General features: G+C 37.5%; 1 protein-coding gene across 2 annotated transcripts in view; it reads right to left on the bottom strand.

Moving 5' to 3' along the window:
* The window catches only part of EVC2 (EvC ciliary complex subunit 2), a 65614-nt gene that overhangs the window by 32615 nt on the left and 9943 nt on the right, over nt 1–23056 (bottom strand). For both annotated transcript variants that reach the window (XM_079307032.1, XM_079307031.1), the window contains exons 3-9: nt 21958–22118; nt 21360–21425; nt 17350–17536; nt 15584–15693; nt 14438–14500; nt 10547–10681; nt 8909–9060 (exon numbers count right to left, since the gene is read on the bottom strand). In XM_079307032.1, coding sequence (XP_079163158.1) covers nt 8909–9060; nt 10547–10681; nt 14438–14500; nt 15584–15693; nt 17350–17536; nt 21360–21425; nt 21958–22118 — 874 coding nt within the window. The remainder of the gene's footprint in view (nt 1–8908; nt 9061–10546; nt 10682–14437; nt 14501–15583; nt 15694–17349; nt 17537–21359; nt 21426–21957; nt 22119–23056) is intronic.

The following is a 23056-nucleotide window of genomic DNA, read 5'->3' as shown; positions in this document are numbered from 1 at the left end:
GAAAGCAGATCAAATGGGCACCTGAATAGACTATAAATTTCACTGACTTTGTAAATCAGTTCTAAACTCACTGACCCATCTAGATTGATACATCAGTGTTTCATATTCTTGGCTGCTGTACTCCCTTCTCTGCAGGGAAGAGGGGACAGTTTCAATTACCTGCTCATATAAATAAAATAGCTGGTTTTTTCTCTCATGAACATTAATAGAGTTACAGAAAAGAGATTAAAAACCAGATGGAAATACAAGAGGTTTTAGAAAATGCAATACGTCATGTGGCATATAAATACATTCTCATTTATCTTTAGAGTTAAATTGGAATTATAATTATTCTAATTTAATATACAATGTAATTACTTTAAATTCTACACCTGAACTCAATTCCACACTTGAAAACTCAGTGGGAGTTTTGCTCCTGCATGTCAAATAACATGAATACACAACACAGTATTCTTCTGTGTGTGGACCACGTATACATGAATTTCTGTGACCTACAAAACGTATTTTTAAGAGCTTAAGCCCATTCACTTTTCAGCTTAGACTAAACTACTGGTCTAATCTTTCCATATAAAAAGCTCAAAATTTCAAATCCATAGCAAAGATCTTGGTAAGACTTGAAGTAGTGGAATGATACTACATTCAGAATCTTATAAATGAAGGCATGCAAATCTAGAAACACTTTGCTTTTTTTGTCACTCTTCTTTCCTTATGTAGCAAGTGAAGTTTAATTAAAAGTAGACCAGTGACATATCATCACTGCCTCCCTGACAGCACATGAGATGTACTCTCCTCATCTTGAAATTGGTAGGATGGAATTGTGTTCTTACAATAACTCAAATACTTGAAGTGGCACACTAGCTTTGAAATGTAATCATCTACCACAGACTGTTTTTCTGTTGCAATTTCTCCAAGCCACATATACACACTGGTGATGTCCTCATCTTGGTGATCTGCTGCAGGGCTGCTCGGCTGCAGCTACTAAACCTCCTCCATTTTAACCCCACTTTCTTATAGATAGGAACAGAAATTCCTGCAATTGAAGTACCATGAGCCTGAAACAGTCCGCACAGTAATCTGAAGAGTTAATATTTGCTGTAGTATCCCCAAGACAACACAAGCATCCAGCTTCTCTAGCCTGTCTAAGGATGGACACTGCAGCTGGAGGTACACAGTTTTCTTGGGTAACAATCACCTACATTCATGGTAAAGTACCTCAGGGCACTGATCCCTGGGGAGACTCCTTCTTGCTCCAGGACAGAGGCAGGTGATGGCAAGATCAAGGTAACAGGATGCTGAAGCAACACAGCAGATACAGGTATGTATTTTTTCTTAAGTCATTTTGTTTATAGTCTCAGGACTCTTGCTGACACAACCAACTATTTTCAAGCTGTTTATGACAACTTGAAAAAAAAAGAAAGTGTTTCAGAGTAGTTGTGTAAACGCACTTAAACAAAAACAAGGATTCAGAGAATGGGAGCTTCATGCTATAATATTTCTCTAATGACTGTGAGGCAGTGGTAGGATCCTTCATAGATTCACCAATTCATTATTAGCCTACAAAATCCAAGCCACCAGATTGATGTTTCTGTTTAACTTCCTGTTTTAAGTTCAGCAGCTCTAATTTAAATGAAGCATATCTGTCTTCTGCGAGAAACGTCCTGGTTTTCAAGCCTCCCCCAACAAAGAATTAAACATTTTAATCAACTGTTCTGCTAGATAATTTCTCAAAAAACTGGTAACCTCAGCCTCAGAATGTTATTAGTTACAACTTCCAATTCTCTTTGTTTGCCAGAACAACAAGTTCCTTAGTCATTATTTTTCTGTTCTTCAAGCATGCAATGATAGATGGCCACCCCAGCACCTACTAACCCTTTCTTACTGAGATGTGAAAGATTGAATTCCTGATCTCTCTCCCTGGACAGTAACAGTTCACAGCTCCACCACATTGTTACATATTTTATAATATGTAATAATATATAAATATAATATAAATTTATAATTTATTTCTTATCACAAATACAGGGGTTTTTTTAAAGCATGCTTCAAAGAAGATTAAAGCTATTCCTCACCCACCTCTCTGTTACTTTTCCACTCTTTTTCATCAGTGATCTCAAGAATGAAAACCAAAATGAAACACCATCAGAACATTTCCTGTTCTCTTTGCATCAGTCTTCCCACAGCACTTCTTCCTACTTGCTGCAAGTCATTATAGATTCAACCTGATTCCATTTCAAGCAAGATTCCCACACTCTTTTTCACCCTCAAGAAGAACTACAGTACCCCAGTAACTCCACATGATGCAAAAAGCAAGATGAGCAATGATAATAAACACCTGATACTGGTGTGTCAACAAATGAATAAAAAAGGCTCCTAAGATCTCAGGTGTATTTAACCTGCAACTGACACTCTTCATTTTCCTGACAGAACATTGGTGAAGAAGGCAATGGAAGTTTATGAACTGTTCCACCAAACTAAGGTAACAGCAGAGAAAAAAGTAATAACAAGCTACAGCTCTCCCAGGTCACATCTTCAAAGACAGCCTTAGTGCAATGCAACACACCATCACCTTTTGGCAGTGGCAGCTGAAGAAGGGTTGTGTCTGTAAAAACTTAAAAGCTCTCTTCCATGTGATGTGCTCTACTTCTGGTCTGTGATCTTCACACAGCAGCCAGCAGAAATGAGACAAGCTCATTACACACATCAGAAACCTTGCTTCAAGCCCTTTACTCAAAACAGAGAGGTTGAGGGCACCCTAGAATGCTGCATCACACCAACAGTCAGTACACACAGGAATCCTGTACATATAAAAAACTGAATGCTTTCATTTGGTTTTGTTCAAGTCCCTCAGAACAATGTTTAAAATCAACTAGATTAAATGTTTCACATCACACAGGGAAAAAAAACTCTAGGCTGACACTGTGTCTCCTTAAGCCAAGGTACATTTCATAATTTGCTTTAAATGCTCTGCACTCTGCTTGTTACAACAATTGATGTTTAAAAGGTCTTGCCTCAATTCCTGAGCATATTCAGCATCATAGAAACATGAAAGCTAATGAAGTACAGATCACTGACAGAAACCTATCAATGAAAAAGATGAAAGCTTTTATTGGACAAAGCATGCAGAGAAAGGATAAGAACAGTACAGAAGGCAAGTGGCACAAAAGGGTGGGGGAAGGAAAGGTGAACACATAGAAAATGTAACTTCAAACAGCAAAAGTAAAGCTTTTTCACTCACTTGAAGAGAAAGAGGTTTTAAAAATCTGTCAGAGATCTGGAAAGGGAGAATCCCAGATGCCAAACAGAGAGAAGCAGAGAGAGTGCCTGAGCAACTGATGTCCTCCGCAGACCTAATGAAAGAATACAGGAAAGCAGCTGGGGTCAGGAAAGCAACTACAGTTAATTTAAAAAAAAAAAAAAGCCAAACCAAAACACTACAAACAACACACTACAAAAAAAGGAAACCTCTCATTAACTACCAAGTAATTGTGTCTTTAAGTCTTATTATTCAAATTACAGGCCTACAGAGAGAATTTTTGAACAGAAGAATTAATAGCTGCTGAATTTAACAGTCCTAAAAATAACTAATGGCTTTCAGACACATTTTTAAAACTAATTCTGAATTTATAAAGGTAAGGAACTACTGTGACACAACTTTCTGAAGTCTAAGAGAGAAGCATTAAACAAATTCCTCTTTGGTGACATTTTCTCATCAAAAGGGGAAAAGACTGTCATTCTTAGAAGGCTCATCTCTCGTCTACCAATGAAAGCCAATTAGTAGCACACATATTACAAAAGTACCCAGAGGTGACTGGAGCTCTGTGGTAGCTGTTTATATAAAAGTATTGCTTCAAATACACAAGGCTCTTGAAAAGCATGTAATTAAGTATTTTACAGCTATTTGTGGACACTTTGTCTCCAGCAGTGACTTGGAGCCCCAAGGCACTGGAGCTGCACCAACTCCTGATGGAGAGGGGAATGGTAAGAGGGAGGGACAGACAGACAGACAAGCACCCCAGCCCAGTGGCACCCACTGTTACAGCCAGAGTGGGCACAGTGACAATGGGACAGCTGCAGTGAGGAAGGAAATGGGAGGACAGCATCCAGGCATTATGATCCATGCTGCCTTGTCACACTTCAGAGGAGTGAAAATGGAGAGAGTCAGACAAGAAGAATCACAAAGAAACCAGTTCCTGCAGTGCTGATTTTAGTCACAACAAGCAAAGAAATCCAATTTGAGCATAATGGGCATTAGAGGTCTTCAAAAGCAGCTTATGTGGTTTGTTTCACAAAATATCCATTTATTGAGGAGATAATAATACATTATCAGTAAGCTGGGCTGTATTTTGGTTTTTTCCTGTTTGTCTGTTTATTTTGTTGTATTTTGTTGGTGGTTTTCTAAAGTAGCATGTCAAGGTGACCCCTCTGTGCAATCCCATACTTTCCTCCCTTCAACATCTCCCTCCTTTTCCCCTTCCTTTGCATTCCATGCTCTTCTGCTGGGTCCACTCTCAACAGAGACTGTAAACACTTCATGGCAGGGATTTACACAGCTGCAACATGACAAGGCACAAACCTTTGTAGGAGACTCAAGCTGTACTAAAGTAGAAGCAGAGGCAATGGTGTGAGATCTGAACACCCAGCAACAGCTACTGACTGCCCAAGCACAAATTCTTCAGCCTCCTGTGCCAGAGTGGGATGTGCTGCCTTCCCCTGGCCCCTGCCTGCTGCCTGCTGCATTAGCACAGGTCTGAAGATGCTCTGTGATACACCAGTAGCTGTACTGTCCTGCAGCCAGCTCTGAACTGGGGGAGTTCATCCATCAGTCCTGCAGCACTTACACAGCCAAGCATGAACTTGGCACAGCTCATGCAGCAGCCTACAGAGAATACAAGACATCAGATCAGTAAATGAAATTGCTAAGAAAGTTACTTGAGGGCTATCTAAGGATGCCTTCACATGGATGAGTCACAGGTTAAATTTAGCCTTCCAGAAGTCAGAATGCTGACAAAACCAGAAACAGGATTCCTGATATACAGCCAAAAAATAATAATTAAATAAAAAACTTAAAAAGATGATAAATTGAACTGAGAGACCAGAAGCTCTTCAGAAAACAAAGATTCATGAAAACCTGATAGAAAGTCTAAGCATTAGATCTGGCAGTAGTTTCACCTATCAAATTCCTTGAACTCTCCACAGCAATATAGAGTATTTAAATTCTTACAACTGTCTGTTTAGAAAGCACTTTAAAAATACAGGACTTAAGAGACTGTGAAACTCTGCATTGCTTTATCACTGACAAATCAGTGATCTCCAGAAAAACAGTTTTAAAAATACATCTACCTACAATACTGCCGTTGTAATAGAGTTCAGAAAATGGTTATTTCACTATTTCACTCAGAAAAGCAACTATGCAAGAGTGTATGAAAGATTCCAATTCTGCTTCTGGTGAAGTCATCACACATTTCACCACTGATTTCAAAAACACCAACTTCAGCCTGGATACTAATAAAATAATAAATAAGTATTATTGCTATATGCATTATGCATTAATGCCCGAGGAGTTTCCAACTCTGCTATGATCTCCAGATTCTTCTGATCTATCCAAGCAGGGTGAGTGTTCAGATGACAGAAATGGCAGGAGATATCAATCTTCATTAAAAATTATATGGAATAAAGCATCAGGAGCAGCACAACTCTCAAAACGAGACTCTCTTGTGGATGAGATAAATTGTTCCAGGTAGACAGCAGAAATGACCCTTATAATTCAAAACATTTCATAGTTAGCCAACATAAAAGAAAAGTGACATTTTTAAGATGAAAAAAAAGATGTATTCATCAATTTTAAATCACTTGTTTTCTTCAGCTCCCCAGTCCTACAGCCTCCTATCATATATTAAGCATTTGAGCTTTGATGAAAAAATAAAGTATCGTTTACACACTGGTTAAGTTTCTAGCAGCATTCATAACACAGAACTACAAATGCAGGGTTTGGAGTTCATACTATGAGCATTCACTGCATCTTACAGTTATATCAATATGATTACTATTTATAGTTCTACTCAACCAGTGTACACATTTCACAAAAGAGAGTAATGAATATGCTCTCCCTTCAAAAATTCCAAAATTTTAATTATACTCTTTCGAAGTTAGAAAAACCAGAAATTTAGCTCCTCATATTTTTTTTGTACTAACCATGTAACTATTTCTTACCATCTCCATGTAGGAATATTCAAATCTAGGTGTTATGACAACATGATCATTTACACCCCATCCCTGGCAAAGCCAGCTGCATAAGGCCTTGATCAACCTGGTCTGGTGGGAGGTGTCCTTGCTTATGGTGGGGACATTGGGACTACAGAATCTCTAAGGTCCCTTCCCATCCCTTAAGATTATAATTCTATGATTCTTACTTTCCATTTAAATTCAGGGCTTAAAAAAATAGAACTTTTGCTCCACAGCAAATCAAACTGGCATGTACAGGAAGAAATTTAGATTTTAAAAGAAAAAGTGAACTCCTAAGATCATGGTAAGTTGTTTTTATTTTTCTGCCAAGGCTTTTTGGAGACGGTTTGTTCCTGTGCTCCAGTACGTTGGCCTCAGCGTCTTCTACCACAGGAAAAAAACAGTTGCAATGGACACATACTACCTATGCATTTACCAAAATAATTGGCAGTATGTATTATGTTCAAGCAGGTTCAAATTCAGCGAGAGCTCTGACAAACTCAAGGAAGCACAGCACTACAAACTGAAAATTTAAAAGAGAGGGTGCAGTAGTGAAAAGACATTTAAAGAAATTAAGTTCCCTTTAATATATCTGTATCTTTTGAGATTATGAGAATGGTCAAGCTCCATCACACTGGACACAAACCCGAGTTGCTCATCTTTCCTCCTATTCTCCTGTAGACATATAGAAAAAGAGAACCACACTTTATAGTGTGCACTCCAAATATCCAAATCATATAGCTTGCCCTCATTAGTATTCACTGTCCAGAGACCAATATTCAGTAATATACACAGCAAGGAACCTACTGAGAATAAAAGACAAGCTATTTTGCTGCATAATGTACATCAAGAACATGATTTATTAAGACAAAATTCACAAAATAAGTAACCAAGGAGCTTCCTTATGAAACATTAAAAGTATATTTTGTTCTCTAGCCAATCCTCCTGACACTGTAAACTGTCTGCTTTCCAAAGGTGTCCCTGTCCATAAATATTGAACACATGCTCCTGATTTATCTCCTAAGCGATTTGGAACTGTCACTTCTTAAAAGACAGAACAGTTTTATGTTGTAAAGAAGAAAACAACATGTGGCTCTTCCTTTTCAGAGTATTTTTTCTGTATCTGAAAGAACAGAATGATTCCAACTATGACAGTGCAATGAAAAGGATGTTATCAATTATGCAGGCAAGTTTGTATGTGTGTCAGGCAGACAAAAATAAAACATACCTGCACCAAAACATGCAGAAGGAATTGCCAAGCCAGCACACAAACAAGACAATGTTGCTTGGCTGAAAATACTTATCACCCTTTCAATCATCTTTCAAAGCTGGAATCACTGTAACTCTGGATAGTTTGTGATTTATCTATTATCCTCACTCTGGTAAAAGGAAAAGATAGTTTAGAAGGTGAAGCAGGTTATTGCGTGTTGACTAATGGGCATCTACTTGATTCACTGCAACACTCCTCCTCTTTAGAGATAAAAAAAAGAGAAACTGAGGAAAGAAAAGGAAACAAAAGGCACTAACTTAGTAAAAACATTAAAAAACTTCAGCCCCTGGACACACATTCAAACTAAGATACAACTCCTGTTTTATAGGTTTAGAAAGAAACCCACTGTAAAAATAAACCTTTCCAAAGGTTTGCAAGAATATATATCTTTCTATCCATAATGTATCTGAAAACAGTCCAGCAATTTTTTTTCAACCTAGCTAGATACTAACTATCCCTAAAATAAATTAGTACTAAAGTCAGTTTTAAAAAATGTTTGATCCTGTTCTTCTTAATAGTCACAAAATTATTTTAAGGGTAAACCTTCACAAAGCCTGAGCTGCTATACAGGGATAATGTGCAATTTACAGAGAGGTAAGTTTCCAATTATCAGGGAAAGGCAAAAAATTATAATACTATAATACTATTAGTTATCCTGTAAGAAATAATTCCACCCATGGTCCTGTAATTTTTCAGGTTCTACAGAGTTTATAGTTGCATAATACTGCCTTTAACCTCTCTTACCCGGAGGTAATGGTAAGACTTCATAAACAACATCTGCTCATCCTCATATAAGACCCTTCTATAAAATTCAGCTGAAGAACAATGACCTTTAACAGTGGCATGTTTCTGTCAAAAAGCCTTTCAACAGCATCAGGAGCGTTTCTGTGCTCTAGCAAGTGGTCCCACCAATCACAGGTACATGGTATCTTTCTGGTAGGGCTACAAAGGGCTACACCTTAGACTCTGATCCAGCTGTTTTCAAAATACACTGCTGAACAACAATGCTGGCATTCAGCAGGGGCTCTCTTTTCTAGGACAAAAGCCACCCTTCTGAAAGCAGAATGTGTTAAGCAACGGTAGAAAACCGTGTTTCAATATTTTCTTGAACACCAAGAAGTTTCCCTTCAAGTAGTGAACCACAGAGAGACAAAGCAAGGTGCTTATTTGGACTGGAGAACTTGCACGTCTAAGGTGTAGATGGAGTTGTGACTTCTACAAGTGAATCAATATGAAATATAATTGATTTCCATTCCCACAGATGCTCGTTTAAAACAGTTCAAAAATCTAAGGTAGTGCAGTAATATGTGTAAACAGACAGCATAAAAAAAACAATAAAAAGGAGATACTCAAAACATATTCAGAGGTTTGGCTAATTATAAAAACAGTAAATGTGATGTAACAGTGAATTCTTACTCTTCTAAAGCCTGACGCATATTCCCAGGTTCCTCGAAGGACAGAATATCAATGATTTGGTCATTCATAATTGTATCTTCACTAAAGAGATCACCTGAATTAAATTGAGAATGCTCCAGTTTGTGATTTTGGCTGAGATCAGGCTGTATCTCCTAAAAAAATAAAAGGGAGAAAAAGTAGCAAACTTCAGATTATAAAAAAATGTATAATGAGCATCTGATCTAATTTTATTGCAATTTAACTATGGGTGAGAATGTTTCTACTTATCATCAAACTGTAAAGCTGGAAAGAATATAAAAAGGTTGTGTAATTTAGATATGTATTTGAAATCAAATATACTACTTTTATTTCAGACTGATCATTTTTAGTATATAATTGATCTGGAATATGAAGAAATGATCTGGAAGATGAAGAAATGGAGAACACAGAACACTTGTGAAAGTATTCTAGGAAGTTGTCTCCACCTCAAACTTTCTAGGTAATTTTTTTTAAAAATTGCCATGTTATACTAATTACACGTGGCAACATTAAAGTATTATTAGGTGAACACATGGAAAAATTAATCCTGCCCATGATGGAAGTGACTCACCTCACAGAGACTTCAGACTGAGGGCTTATAATGTTGTGTAAAAACCCCCCTATAAATATCTGATGCTAGACCAAGCTGGACCTTTTTTATTAATTCATTATCACTATGTCTTTTGTAAAAAGAAACAAGTCACATCTTCTTCATTTAAAGAGATTAATTTTTCAGACCAAAAATAAACAGAAGTTACTGATGGTGTAATTTTCAACTACAGAAAGGTTGTAAGTGATTTGTGAGATACTCCGGTCAGTCCAGAGGGATTAGAGATCCACAACCCTTCCAGCAGACAAGGAGTTCAAACCTCTCAGCACACCCCTCTCTCTTAGTCAGAACTGCTCCAATCACTGTAATATTCTCCCTAACATCTCTAGCTTCTTCCCAATGAAGTTGTTATACTTCACATAAATACAAAAATAATTAGTAGAAGGCACAGCTGGAATTGCACCAACTTGATTAATATTTATCAGATTCTCTATTTTCTTTCTCCTATCCAATATATACTGAAATACCTTCTTCAAACTGGCACAGAACAATGAAAATACTTCATCCTCAATCCCATCTGTTTTGCTTAATCACTGAAGATATTATTGCACATTGAAGAAACTAAGACCAAAATTCAAATCCCTATTCCTGATAATCAGAAAAATATTTGCACTCAAGTTGCTGTGCTCAAGATAAGTTGTCTACTCCCTTGGCAACTTATTATAACCCAGAGACATTCTGCTTCTAATTCTGAGGGACAGAAGGGAGGGAGAGATGGAAAGAAACGAAGAGGCAAAGGATAATCCACCTCTGATCTAGAGACAACATCCAGGTACTGACAGCAGTTTTTTTCATCAGAGTATCATTCCTACACTCACCTCTAAATCTGACTGCACTAAAGTTTAGAGGCTATAGAGATTACACTACCTGTGAGCCAAATCCATCACTTGATTGCCTTTTATTAATCTTCGAAAACTCTTCAGACAATCTTAGCAAGTTATCAAGTTTTATTTTCACATTTGATCAATGAAAAAATTAAATAACCTACCTTGATAGACAGTACAACTCACCTGTTTTTTACTACAGAAACTCCATTTTAATATTTGGGTTCGGTAAATGATGAAAAAGACAGCACATGTCAGCACAAGGGAAACAAAAAAAGCAATGAAGAACCCTGAAGCACTGATGGCATGGCTGTATAAAATCTGAAATTAAAAGATCATTTAAATAAAATGTTATTTTAGATATATTTAAAGATCAGATCATAACTGTAATTCAAAGACTGTAACTGTATGCAAACAGTAAATTATTTTAAATGGCTTCACAACTTCAGAATTTCTCAGCCTTATGTTATTACTACATCTTGATGAATATTTTCAAACCAGTGTGTGTTTTCAATACGTTTCCAAGTCAGCACAGTTTGCTATGTTCACCTTATCCAAATTTCTGTGCAATTCAAGCAAGACAACTTCACAGATTGTATTTTTTTGCTCTGACTTTTGGGTGCCCTGTTTTCCAAAGCTGCCACTCTTCTTAGAAATCTCATTGAAATTGATGGCATTGATACTGCTTATAGGCTCTGGAAAGTCAGTCAGATGTTGGCTACTTTAATTAATGGCCATTTCTTGATTCAATAAAGCTGAGTGAACACCATAGGGAGAAAGTACCAATAGGAGCTCAGAAAAAACATGCAACTGACACCCACCCAATCTGTGGGCAACCTTGCAGCTTCTGCATGAGCCTGAGTCAGAAAAGCCTGGCAGGAGCACTGGGACCATGAGCCTGATAACAACTTGGTAGACCTTTCACTTTGACTCTTAACTTAATCTTTAAATTGAATTGCATTAAAAATTAATTTTTGCTCCATGCTCTGTGTAGCAAAAGTTAATTCAGTGTTTGTTTAGTTCTATGAGATCTTGCAATGAAAAACATAGCACAGCTATTAGTATAATGTTTCACCACAAACTGATCACTCTGCTGGGGCTAGGAACTGTAAATAATTAACATGCTGCTCACAAGCTGGGTATGGTTTTTTCTTGGAGCAGAAATCTGACAACATTCCATAGAGTCAATGGTAATTCTGCATAGGAAACAATATTTAAACACAGCCCACATTTTGAAAATAATTTATTGCAATTTAATACCTCTGTCACATCAGGACTCTGACTGAGATCCCTCCACTTTCAGGAAACAGGAGATACCATAGATAATACTTCAGGAAAAGAAGCTTCATCATTTTGTCTGAACCCACTTGCATTTGTCTAATATCCATGCACTCTGTGAAATTTAAGGAACTCTCTAGGCTTCTGGGGAAAGCAAGGATCTGGTGAGGCTATGGATTCAGTGAAGCTGGAAAGAAGCTGCTTAGATTAAGTTTTGGTGAACAAAAAACAATGGCTATGGAATGACTGTGCTTTCTAAATATGAGGTGAGACCCATGGTGAGACAGTCAGTCTGCATGAGGGTAGGCAGTTTTGTCTGTGCTTTTATACTTAAAGAAAATGGGCTCTGCAAGGACAGTCCATGTCATTGGGGATGCTGTCAGTCCAAGCAGAGCAAATGCAGCAAATGCTCAACCCCATCTGAAAGCACCACAGTGGAAGGTGCAGGGGAGGTGCCAGAGCCCTGGCTCAAGTCAAAACCAAATGTTGGCCATGCAGATTGACCTTCAAACCATGGACACACGTGCAGGCCTCAAAACCATCCCTTAAGCTAATCTGTAAAGCCATCCCAACACTGGGAAGAGGAATTACAGGCCCAAGTTTCTTTCAAGAACTGATGTGCTCCCACTGCTTTGCATGACACTGAGGGAAGCAAGCCTCATAAAAGTCAGTGCAAAGGAACTATCATCTCTCCCATGCAACATGCTTAGATGGCAGAACTTCCCTTTTCACCAATGTCCCATTCAGCACCAAACTCCCCCAGCCAAGGGCAGAGGCACAAAGTACTCACAGGCTCTGAAGCGCTGTGGGATGACATCTGGCACAGACACTCAGATGAGCAATACTCATATTTTTTTCATAACCCACAAAATTACCTTATTCCAGGCAACCAAGCACAGAAGAGAAATCCACAGGTTTGTAAAACTTTAAAGAACAGCATAGTTTCTAAGTGTTCAAGCAAATCATGTGAAAGCTGATGGGACCAGTGTAGCATGACACTGCCACAACTAAGTAATTAATTCTTCACCTGTCATTCCCAAAGTCAACATCTACTGTCCACTTAGTCACATATGTGCATTGACTTTAAAATACCCATGAACAGGCTTAAATAATTATTTTTTAATAAATAAATCTGAGATGGAGAGCATTTATGATAGCTGACAATATGAACGAAATAAAATACATCACACCTTCTCCAACCAATCCTAATTTCCATACACAAACTGGTTTCATTCCAAAACACCTTATGCTTGGCCACAGCCCAAAGTCAAATATTATGCATGTGAAACATGATGTGTTAAATGATTTCTAAGCTTTATTTTTCAAAAATTTACAGCATTTTCCACACATCTTTACCACACATTTTAGTTACAAAGCCTGTTCATTTACTAAATCCAAATGCAGCTGAGCTAATTTCACAGACTGCAGAAATTTTCATGGTCAGTTGAGACCAATGTAGCTTACAGTCTTGGCTTAAGACATCAGCAACTGCTGCAAATCAATTCACACTGAACTTTACAAAAAACATTCATGAAGTTATTTTTTAACCCAGTCAGCTACTTCATGCTTTACACCTCTAAGAGTTTCCAAAAAATAGATTTATGGCAAGTCCATTTGTAATTCTTAGCTATACAAATGTCCAACCCTTTTAAATATTACTAGATTGTTATCCAGGGACAATGAGTTCTTTAGCTTATGGACAGTTTTACTTCATATTGTGTTTAATTATGGCTTTAATTTTAACAGAATGGGCACTTGATTTTCAATTATAAGAAAGCCATGTCTGGACATGTATCTATTACAGTAATAAGAGCTGAGAAGGCAGAGATTCCCAGCAAAAGAGAATACTGGAACAAGAGGCCCCTGTGCCCCATCTCCAAACAGATTACTTATTCTAAAGGCAGAGAGAAACTCATGGGACAGGTCCATGGAAGGAATGAGTGGTCTAGACCTCAGGACTTATTCAGGCATGCCCTATCCACATGCACAACCATGGCAAAAATGTTCTGTGGTGAAACAAACTGCTTGCTTCTGCCTGAACACAAAGTACTCCTGTGAGCCCACCCACAGCTTCTTTAAAAACGACCCCTTGCAAAAGCAGCCTGTCAAGTTAATGAGAGGCTGGGGGAGAAAAACAAGTTAGGGGAAGAGATTACTCTAGGAATCAAACTGATGGATGAAATAGAGAGGTTTTTTAATAAAAAAATTATCTAGAAGAATAATACTACTGCAATCAATGTAATTTTGAAGGGTTATTTGGTCTGTTAAAAACTACTTTTCAGAACTACTTCAGAAGCCAAGAACAGAAAGTCATATTGGAAGAATGACGAGTTAAAAAATGAAAGGAAGCATAAACTATGTCACTCTTTCTGCAGTTTTATTTCTCAGGCTTGAGTACCAGCATCATACAGAAACCTTCCCTCAACATGTGGAGGATAACTTAACCCTTTTGAAAAAAGAAAAAACTTTTTCATGGTGGTTAGGCACAGCAGCAGGTGAGCATATTCCTCATCAGTTTGCCGTGCCTGGATGATTCCTCAAACGAAAGAACATGGCAAGCAGCATAATGGCATTTTCAGATTTTCCATATTGCTGGTTTAAGACAAAAAAAGACCCCATTCGTTGAGTCCTGTTTCCTTCTTCTTAAAATCTGAGAAGGCAGAACTTGTGTATGATTACCAGCCAACAGCTGAGTGATGAGACAAGTATATAACCACATCCTTAGCTCCTAGGATTTATTTTAGATTGTCCAGAAGTATAAGGAGGAGAATCAATGTAATAACAAATAATAGAATTTACCTTGGTCTTTTCTTCTTCCGTTATGGTAAATGATGCTGTCAATGATACGAGATGTGTTTTATTCTGAAAGAGATATAAAAAATTACCTGTATTAAAAGAAAAACCAGAATCCACTGGCAAACAGCCTAGTCTCTAGAAAAGCCTCTCTCTCAAATATTAGCTATACCCCTCATTAAGCTTAAAGCTGAATAAATCTGATAAGAAAACACAGGGTACTTAGGGGTAACACTAAAAGACATGGAAGCAGCTGCTCTGTGGGATACACTCCCCATATCCCAATTCACAAAGTATTACATTTTTCTTTGCCTATAAAATCTGGGTTGACTGAGAATGCACAGAACAGTGAGTACATAAATCTCTACTTTTGCCATGTCCTGTGTTTTTAAGTTTTCCTCTCCACCACTCTAGTACCATTCCCATACACATGGAACATTTTTTCGTCCAAAACCAAGGAGAAAGGCAATTGAAATGAAAAATACATCTGCAGGTTATAATTATATGCAATTATGAAAACCACAGAAAAAACCATCAAGCCATACGTATTTAAGAATTGAAAAACTTTACTTTGGCTGAAACCACTTGTCCTGTCTCCTACTCAAAGCTCCAGCATTAGACCAGTTGTTTTCAGAGCCAGATGCAACAGAGTTCTCAAAAATCAGTGAGGATGGAGATTTCTCAGCTTCTTTGAAAAATCTTTCAGGCCCAGAAAACTCTTATACCAAAAGGTTTCTTTTTTATGAGCAATGATGTTTTCCTTAACTGCTGAACTTGTTTTTCAGTTAAAAGAAATTCTTTTATTATAAATACATGGCAAAACTTTCAATCTCTCTTAGACTTCAGGAACACACATGAAAGCATGTGTGACACTTATTTCCAGGACAGATCAATAAACTGGAGAAAAATATGAAAAGTACAAAGAAAGGCTACAAGACAACACACAAAAATACTTTATTCAAGGAGGTCTATGACTTCTTGAGCTATGAAGAATAGTTCATGCATTTATAAATTCCTGGTAAACAATCAGAGAGCCTGAGAGTTTCATTTCATTACATGATGGCCTCGTTATTTAGGGAGGCAGGAACCTCCCTGGAGACTGTTTTTCTTACAGAAACTGTGAAAAGCAGAATAAAACTGTGAATAAAATACCTGTGATGAACTCCTGAAAGTTAGCTTTGCAGGCAGTGTCAAGACCCTGCCATGCCACATTTCTTCAGCATCAAGAAGTGCAGAGTAGTTGATTGCAAAGTATTCTCCACCTATTAAAACAGGGATATGGATAGATTTGCTCTGCTCCATGAAAATTTCTCAAAAATCCCTGGGGAAGGCTTGGGACTGAACTGGAGCTTTTCCTTTCTGACAGAGCAGATGCCACACACCCAGAACAGACAGTTCATGGCCACTTGAGTTCAGCAACATCCTTCATGTCTGCTGCCTCTAAGAAAATTCAGCCCAGGATCTGGAAACTGCATTAAATGATGCCTCGACCTACTCAAAAACATTATTTTTTGGTACCAAAACTCTACATGAGACTATTTTAAAATATTTTTTATTATCAAAGGGACTGCCTAGATTTTAACCACTAACAGGTTGATACTTGCCTTGTTGAAACCAAAGAGAAATCTGACAAATTTCAGGTCAATTTTGATTCACAATGCACTGAAATAGGGAAAACATTATTATGGCAAACACTGAGCATGACAGTACATAGGCCAGTGTAGATAGAGCCTTCTGTCCCTGCCCTAGTGGCAAGGTATGGCTGACTTCAGGGATTAATATAGTAATGACCAAATCTCAAACTATGCAGGTCTGTTGGATTTTCTTTCACTCCAGTATTTTTCACACTGATTTGCCTGGAAAAGCTAGCTTCAACTCCAGATTCAGTAATTATAAATAGAGTATGTAGCAGCTCCAACTTGGCCTACTAGATCAGATATGCAAGCCATTTTTCTATTCTTTCTCAGGAATAATTGTTTCCAGAAAAGCAAGCAACTCCTGAACATTTCCAAAAAAACCAGTCCTGCAATCAGTACCATGGCTCACACTGCTGTTATCAGGGAGTCTGGCTATCCAATTACAATCAGACAGCAGCCCCAAGTCTATTTATTTCCCATTTCTATGTGGAAATCTTTCACTATAAAACTATCATAACCATAGATACTTTGATTATAAACAGAAATCACTGAACAGTTCTGAAGCTCCGGGAGAAATACCATGCCTCCCAAAAGCAAGCTGCTAATTTTTGACATGCTTGTGATTAGGAAAAAGGAGATGAAGAAATCAAGAAGGATAAAATTTAATGCATGTGCATTGATTGAACTGTTACCAATTAGAAAAGGAGCACACTGACTTCACAACTGGAATAGGTTTATTTCTCTATTACTCTTTATTATAAAGTCAAACCTTTATAATTTGTTCAGTTTGGAGAGAAGAGATACTGAGAAGAGCTGCCTTATTTCTGATTAATCATTTTTCCTGTTTGAATGGTCTTTTGCAATTCCAATGCACCTCAACACCTCAGCAGGCTGAACTGCCACACTTGGCTAAAGATGGCTCAAAATATGATTAAAATGCCTTCTGCAGAAGTTTTTAAAAATACTGGAAATTAACAAATACAATTGTGAAAGACTCTTTGATTTTTGATGGCAACTTTTATAAAGCACAGGAGGCTCAGTTCTGTGCCTGGAAGACTGGAAGCAGTTCAAAGGTGGGAGTCAAAGCAGCTAACAGTGAGCTGACCAGAACTGGACACTGCCACCTAAAACCTTTCCCAGATTTTTTTCACTTGCATTAACTGATAATCAAATAATTTACACCACTATAAATAAATAAATAAATAAATAAATGATCACTGTGATTTTAACAGATGCACTTTGACACATATTATTAGGGTATTTTACTGCAGATTTTGTTACCTTGCAAGGAACTTTTCCTGTAAATCTGAATGCCATCTGTGGTCTTATTCCCACTGGTTTTTTCAACATGCAGACCAGTGATGTTGTCCAGGAGGATAAGATCTGTGATGTTTGTTGAGAGCACTGAGTTGGTGTTATTAATCACAAGTGTAATGTATGCAGTTTGAGGGTCATGTTCAACATCCACCTGAAAACAGAAATATTCGTATTAATGGTGCAAAATGGCTGTATCTGCTTCTTAACAGCAAAATCATCCTGAATTACAAATAAAATTTCATTATATGTGAAAACTTATTTTCTGAAAGTATTTTGACTGATCTGCAAATGAAACCACATTCAGTTTGATCTCACATTCCCAGCTGGTATGTCAAGCTGCTGCTTGAAGACAGTGGCAGAAAGCCAGAAGGTGGAACCCCAAATCATACAGGACCAGAAACATAATCAAATTCTGAATATCCCTGTGATATTGCAAAACTGGATCATAACTTTATAACCAGAGTCTGGAAAATTCTTAAATTTGTACCTTTGTACCACAAGGAAGTTTCTTTTGCCAGCTGCCTCACTGCAAAGTAATTCTCTCCAAGCAGTTTTAGTCTTTATTTTCCTTTCTTTCCTAGCAACCCCATTCTCTGAAGGATGCCAGCTGTCTCAACTTGCCCTTCCCATGTTAGGGCAGGTGGAACCACCAGTCCACCAGTCCAGAGCCACCATGGAGTTCATGGCTCTGCTTCCAAACAGCAATGAAGGTGGTACACTAATCACCAATCTCTAGTAACATGCACTAATGTGATTTTATTTATTTATTCCATTAAGCCCTTAAGTCTCATTGAGCAACTATACCCTATAAATGAAATTACTCTGAGCACAGAGTTGCTTACTGACCTCTCACCTTCCAAACTGCCTTCCTCTGTAACTCATATTAAACCAGAATTTTCTAAATCTTTATAGGGTCCATAATAATATGGCCATCTATAGTATATTCATGATGATTTATGAGGTCTCAAATAATGACACTAAATTAATAGTCCCTTAATTGACAGAATTATAGTTCAGGCTGAACCTTTCTCTTTTTAGATTTTCATTTTAAGGAAATGTCTACACTGTATCTGGACACCAGCAAATATAAAATAACAAAGCAGTCCCCATGACAAATAAGTTCTAAAAATATGGATTGTGATAGACTTCAGAAATTACACCAGAGTTCATGGTAGCCAAAGGATTCAATACATGTAGCTATGCTCTCACTATGCACTGATCTCTGCATTTCATACTAATTCAGCATAGAATCCAGATTACAGTTTTAGAATTACACGAATCAAGGAGAAGAAACAGTTTAACAAAATTATTATGGTTTAGTGCACATTTCTCTAAGTGACAGAATACCCAACTATTTATTGTATAAATAATAATAGTTGCAAACAATGTATAAAAATGTAGGCGTTAATGCATGTACAAAAACAGGCTTAGTTAGATTTCTGAGGAAACCATCACCAATTTCATATACTTGTATATCATGAGTTATATGCCAACTTTTGAGAATTAAAATCATCAAGTATTAAAAATGTGTTATATTTTGGTTAGATTTTCTCTCTCCTGGTTTCTGAACTGGCATGATGCAGTCAAGATGCCTTTCAACATTTCATGTGCCATCACAAAGGCTAGATACTTGCTTTAAAAAGCAAAACCAAAATGAAACAGGAAAAAAAGTCTCAAATCCACATTTCTCATTAATATTAAATCAATTTTTTATTAAATTCATTCCTTATTTTTGACTGGCAATCAGACTTAAACTCAATTGCAAGGGGGCTGAAAGAATTTGGATTTTTTTTTTTCCCCAAAATCAGCAGATGAGAATCCAGCAACAGGTATGGTTTGATTGCTCCTAGAAAGAACTCCTCTCTACTGTGTTGCCACTGTGATCAATCACCACTGGTTACCCTGTTTAAGCTGCTCCTCTAATTTGCCTGAAGATGTTTTACCTTGCTTTTAGAGCAGATAGGCTACCAGGCCTCTACAGGAGTCAAACCCAACCACAGGTATTGATGATGCCTAAGCACCTACTCCATTTTCCCTCTGCTGAAGTGCCCCATGTGTGTCATCACCCCCTGCAAATGACCTCACTTGAGGTACCTGGGAGAGTGGCACAAAAGAACCACAGCGAGGCCACGGACATGACAGGAGAAAAGAAAGGAGGAAGGAATTGCCATGGAAGTTGAAAGGAATGGAGGATTCTTGTTAGGAATAAGTTAGAACTAGAGACAGGAAAGGAGGGAGAAAAAAAAAGACTATAGAATCATTGATCATCTCCAATGCATGAATGCTTAGGAGATTAAGAAACAAGACAAGTAAAAGTGTTAGAAAACAAGCAATTAAATTTAAAGATTTCTTTCAGCTCTGCTAAGGATTATTGTCCCTGTGACAGAAAAGTTCATGTCATACTATGGACTGAAGCTCTTAAAGAAGCACAATTCTGGAAAGAAGGAAGTCAGTAGATGCTGGAAGCACTGGTAAAATATGAACACCACGGTTTTAGTAAGATTATTTCTACACTAAGATGTTAGAAAAATCCTGAATCCAAGAAACAAACATGCAACACCTCCATGGTCTGAGGAGCAACTCATTGCAAGAGGAAAATCAGCAAAATCCATGTTTTACTATTTAAAACAGCTAAAGAGCACCATATGGCCAGTCTGTCTCTTAGCATGAAAGCATTTGTTCACTTGAAATAGGACTGAAGCAGAAGACAAGGTAAGCCAAGGAAAGTTAAATGTGAACTGCATTTGCAGGTGGAAGACAATCACATATAATTGTATAATTGTATCATTTTCAGTAACACCTCTACAAAAGCATTTTCTGGTAACGCCAGCATCTACAACAGACTACCTTTAATCTCCTACAGAAGTTATTTTGCAGCTTTTAATGAGCCTATGTGGGACTGTGTTGCAAACAGCAGAAAAAACAACACAGGACCACTTCAAAGTCTGCTTCTGAGAGGCTCTGGTACAAAAATTGAGAATCCACAGATAGAAAAGCAGAAGATTCTGTGTAACTACTTATGTCTGAAATGCTCACTCTTCAGCCTCATTAATCATGATATTCTACCATTTCAATAATGACATTAGAGGTGATTAGTGCCATGAGATGTGATGCACATTCATTCTTCTCTACACAGCTGATCTGGTGAGGTTATAATGTCACCTCTTCTGTACTGGTTACTGAATCCTCTACCCTCATAGGCACAATTTCAGTGCTGAATTCAGATTGGTTGGATGTGCTCTCTCTCTCCAGGAGACAGCTAAGATGAACTGACTGTAATTATAAAAATTCATATCTGCTTCATCTCATGCAAAGAAAGGACAAATAAAAAAGAAAATAAAGGAAAAAATAACAGTCTAATAAAAATAAAATGGGAAGTTAAATAATTTTTTACAATAGGGAGGTTTTTGCTCCTCATAAGAATTTACACAAGTCAAATGAAACCTTTTTTCACTAAATACTGTGCTGTAGCTAAGTCCCATTGAATATGCAGACTATAACACTATGTTTTTTCTATGGTTGGGTGTTAGGATGCCCAAACACACAATGGGTAATGCAGGGGTCAGTGCTTCATCCTTCAAAAGAAGTTCACACTTGACCCAGGTATAGCACCCATGGCTGGGCCAGTGGAATATCTTAGAAGGTTTATCTCTTTGTAAAATTTGTCTCTATCTCTACCAAGGCTCTTGGCTGATTACTCTGGAGTTCATTGGGATTTGTCCATTTGCAGTTTTAGAAATTCACAGTCAGGTTTTTACTTCAACCACAATCCAAAAGGCCCTGAAGCCTGAGAGATTTCACTGACTTCTGTTTTGAATCAACATTGCCAAACTGCCTCACAGAGAGTGGGACTATCATAATATCAAAATGCACATACTCCCAAAAACTCAGCATGGGCACAATTAGGTTCCCACTTTTTAAAGGTCATTTGGTCATTAATACCAAATTAACGAGACAAGTATAAGAAAACTTACCATACCACATTTCTGAAGGGTTATTCCAAATTCAGAAGACACTGACATATTGGACACATCTTCAGGCTATGGAGGAAGAGGAAAAATTTACATAGTGTATGAAAACATAATTCACAAACTTCAGCAACAAGTCAAATTATATAAAGAAAGAAATTATTTTAAAAAGTTTAGAGGTACTAATCGCCTTCACATTTAAGAATTTTACTATCCCAACAGTTAAATCTTTTTTCTAGTCCAAATGTGTAAAAACTACTTATTCCCGTAAGTAATTATTAGAATCTTAATTTATATATTTATCTTTTGATTATCACAATTCACAAAAAAACCACACTATGCACAAATTCATCAGACTATATAGATTCTTTTCATTACTAAGTGTCTAGCAGAATTTACACAGCAATCACACAGCTGTACACCTGTCACAGTAATTCTTTGGAAGTCCCCAAACTAGTTGGTGAGACTGTAGTAATGTCAAACGAACACAAACATCTGAGACAAAATTAGAAATGAACTGGATAGTAAATTCCCAACATCTAGTTTTTACAGAATGGCTACAATCCTTACAAATACTGCAAGTGGCAAATCATCTTTTACTGACCAGAAGGTGGCTGAGGTCAGACTCTCGTTTGAACAACACCTTCTTTGTCCATGAGGGTATCAAGGCAAACAGTGAATGGCTCCACTGGCTGTCCGAGGCTGCAGAGGTCAGGAGCTGCTGGGAGACTTTGCTTGCCTGAATGACCACAGGTAAGGGCACTGCTGGAAACCAAGGCAACATTCAGCATTAGAGCTAGGGCTGGGTCCTGCGTGGCAGCTGCCTGCTGCAGAGTCCAGCCAGGGAGGGGGCTCAGGCACCACTGGTCTGTGGGCACACAGAGCCAGATACTCTCCCTCAAGGCACTCAAAATCATGCCAGGCAAAAGAGACCGAGGCCAGCCAGGAAACAGCGATGGGATTTGTCCTCAAAACCCAGCAGGAGTCAGAACAGAACTGTTTCCTCCCTAAGGAACTCCCATAACACCCCACAGAAAACTTCCTGCCATTTAAATATTAAGCGTGAATTAAAAGGTTTCAGCCGTAAGTCACCTGTTAATATTTTCAACACAAAGAAACTTTCAGCAAAGCATAAAGAATTCTAACAATCCACAATGTGAGGGGCATCAGTACTAAAGGTGCTCTACTTCAAAAATAGTCTTCCAATTAAGCACTGACCTTGCCAATACATATTCAGAAATGAAATACCTCTCATTTGAGACCGGTCTCAGTTACATTTCAGTTGAAGTGCCATCAAATCAAATGCTCATAAATTTAATAATAAGCAATATAAATGCCAGCTTATACTCTTACATTTTTATGAAAGATTAGTCAGTGATATCACACAAAATAACAGGCACAGTTTTGAAATCATATCACTTTAATCTATGAAAGTAAAAGCACCTATGACATTAATAAAAGAAGCTTGTACTAAAGAATTTAATATGTTAAATTGCCAAAAAGAAAAGCTGCTGAATTAAGAGAAAAATGTCATGAAAATTTAAAATGATAGCTGGTTGTCTATGTTCAAAGAAGTAACTTTTTTCATTTTTCACTGAACACTATTTTCATTTATTACTTATTTTAAAATCAATTTTCAGCAATATACATTAATATGAACAAAAACTCCCATTAAAAGGCAAGTAATATTGTGAAATGACTTT

The sequence above is a fragment of the Erithacus rubecula genome, assembly GCF_903797595.1.
Source record: "Erithacus rubecula genome assembly, chromosome: 5".
NCBI lineage: Eukaryota > Metazoa > Chordata > Aves > Passeriformes > Muscicapidae > Erithacus > Erithacus rubecula.
The sequence above is the reverse complement of the archived record's forward strand: the minus strand, read 5'-3'. Positions and strand labels throughout refer to the sequence as shown.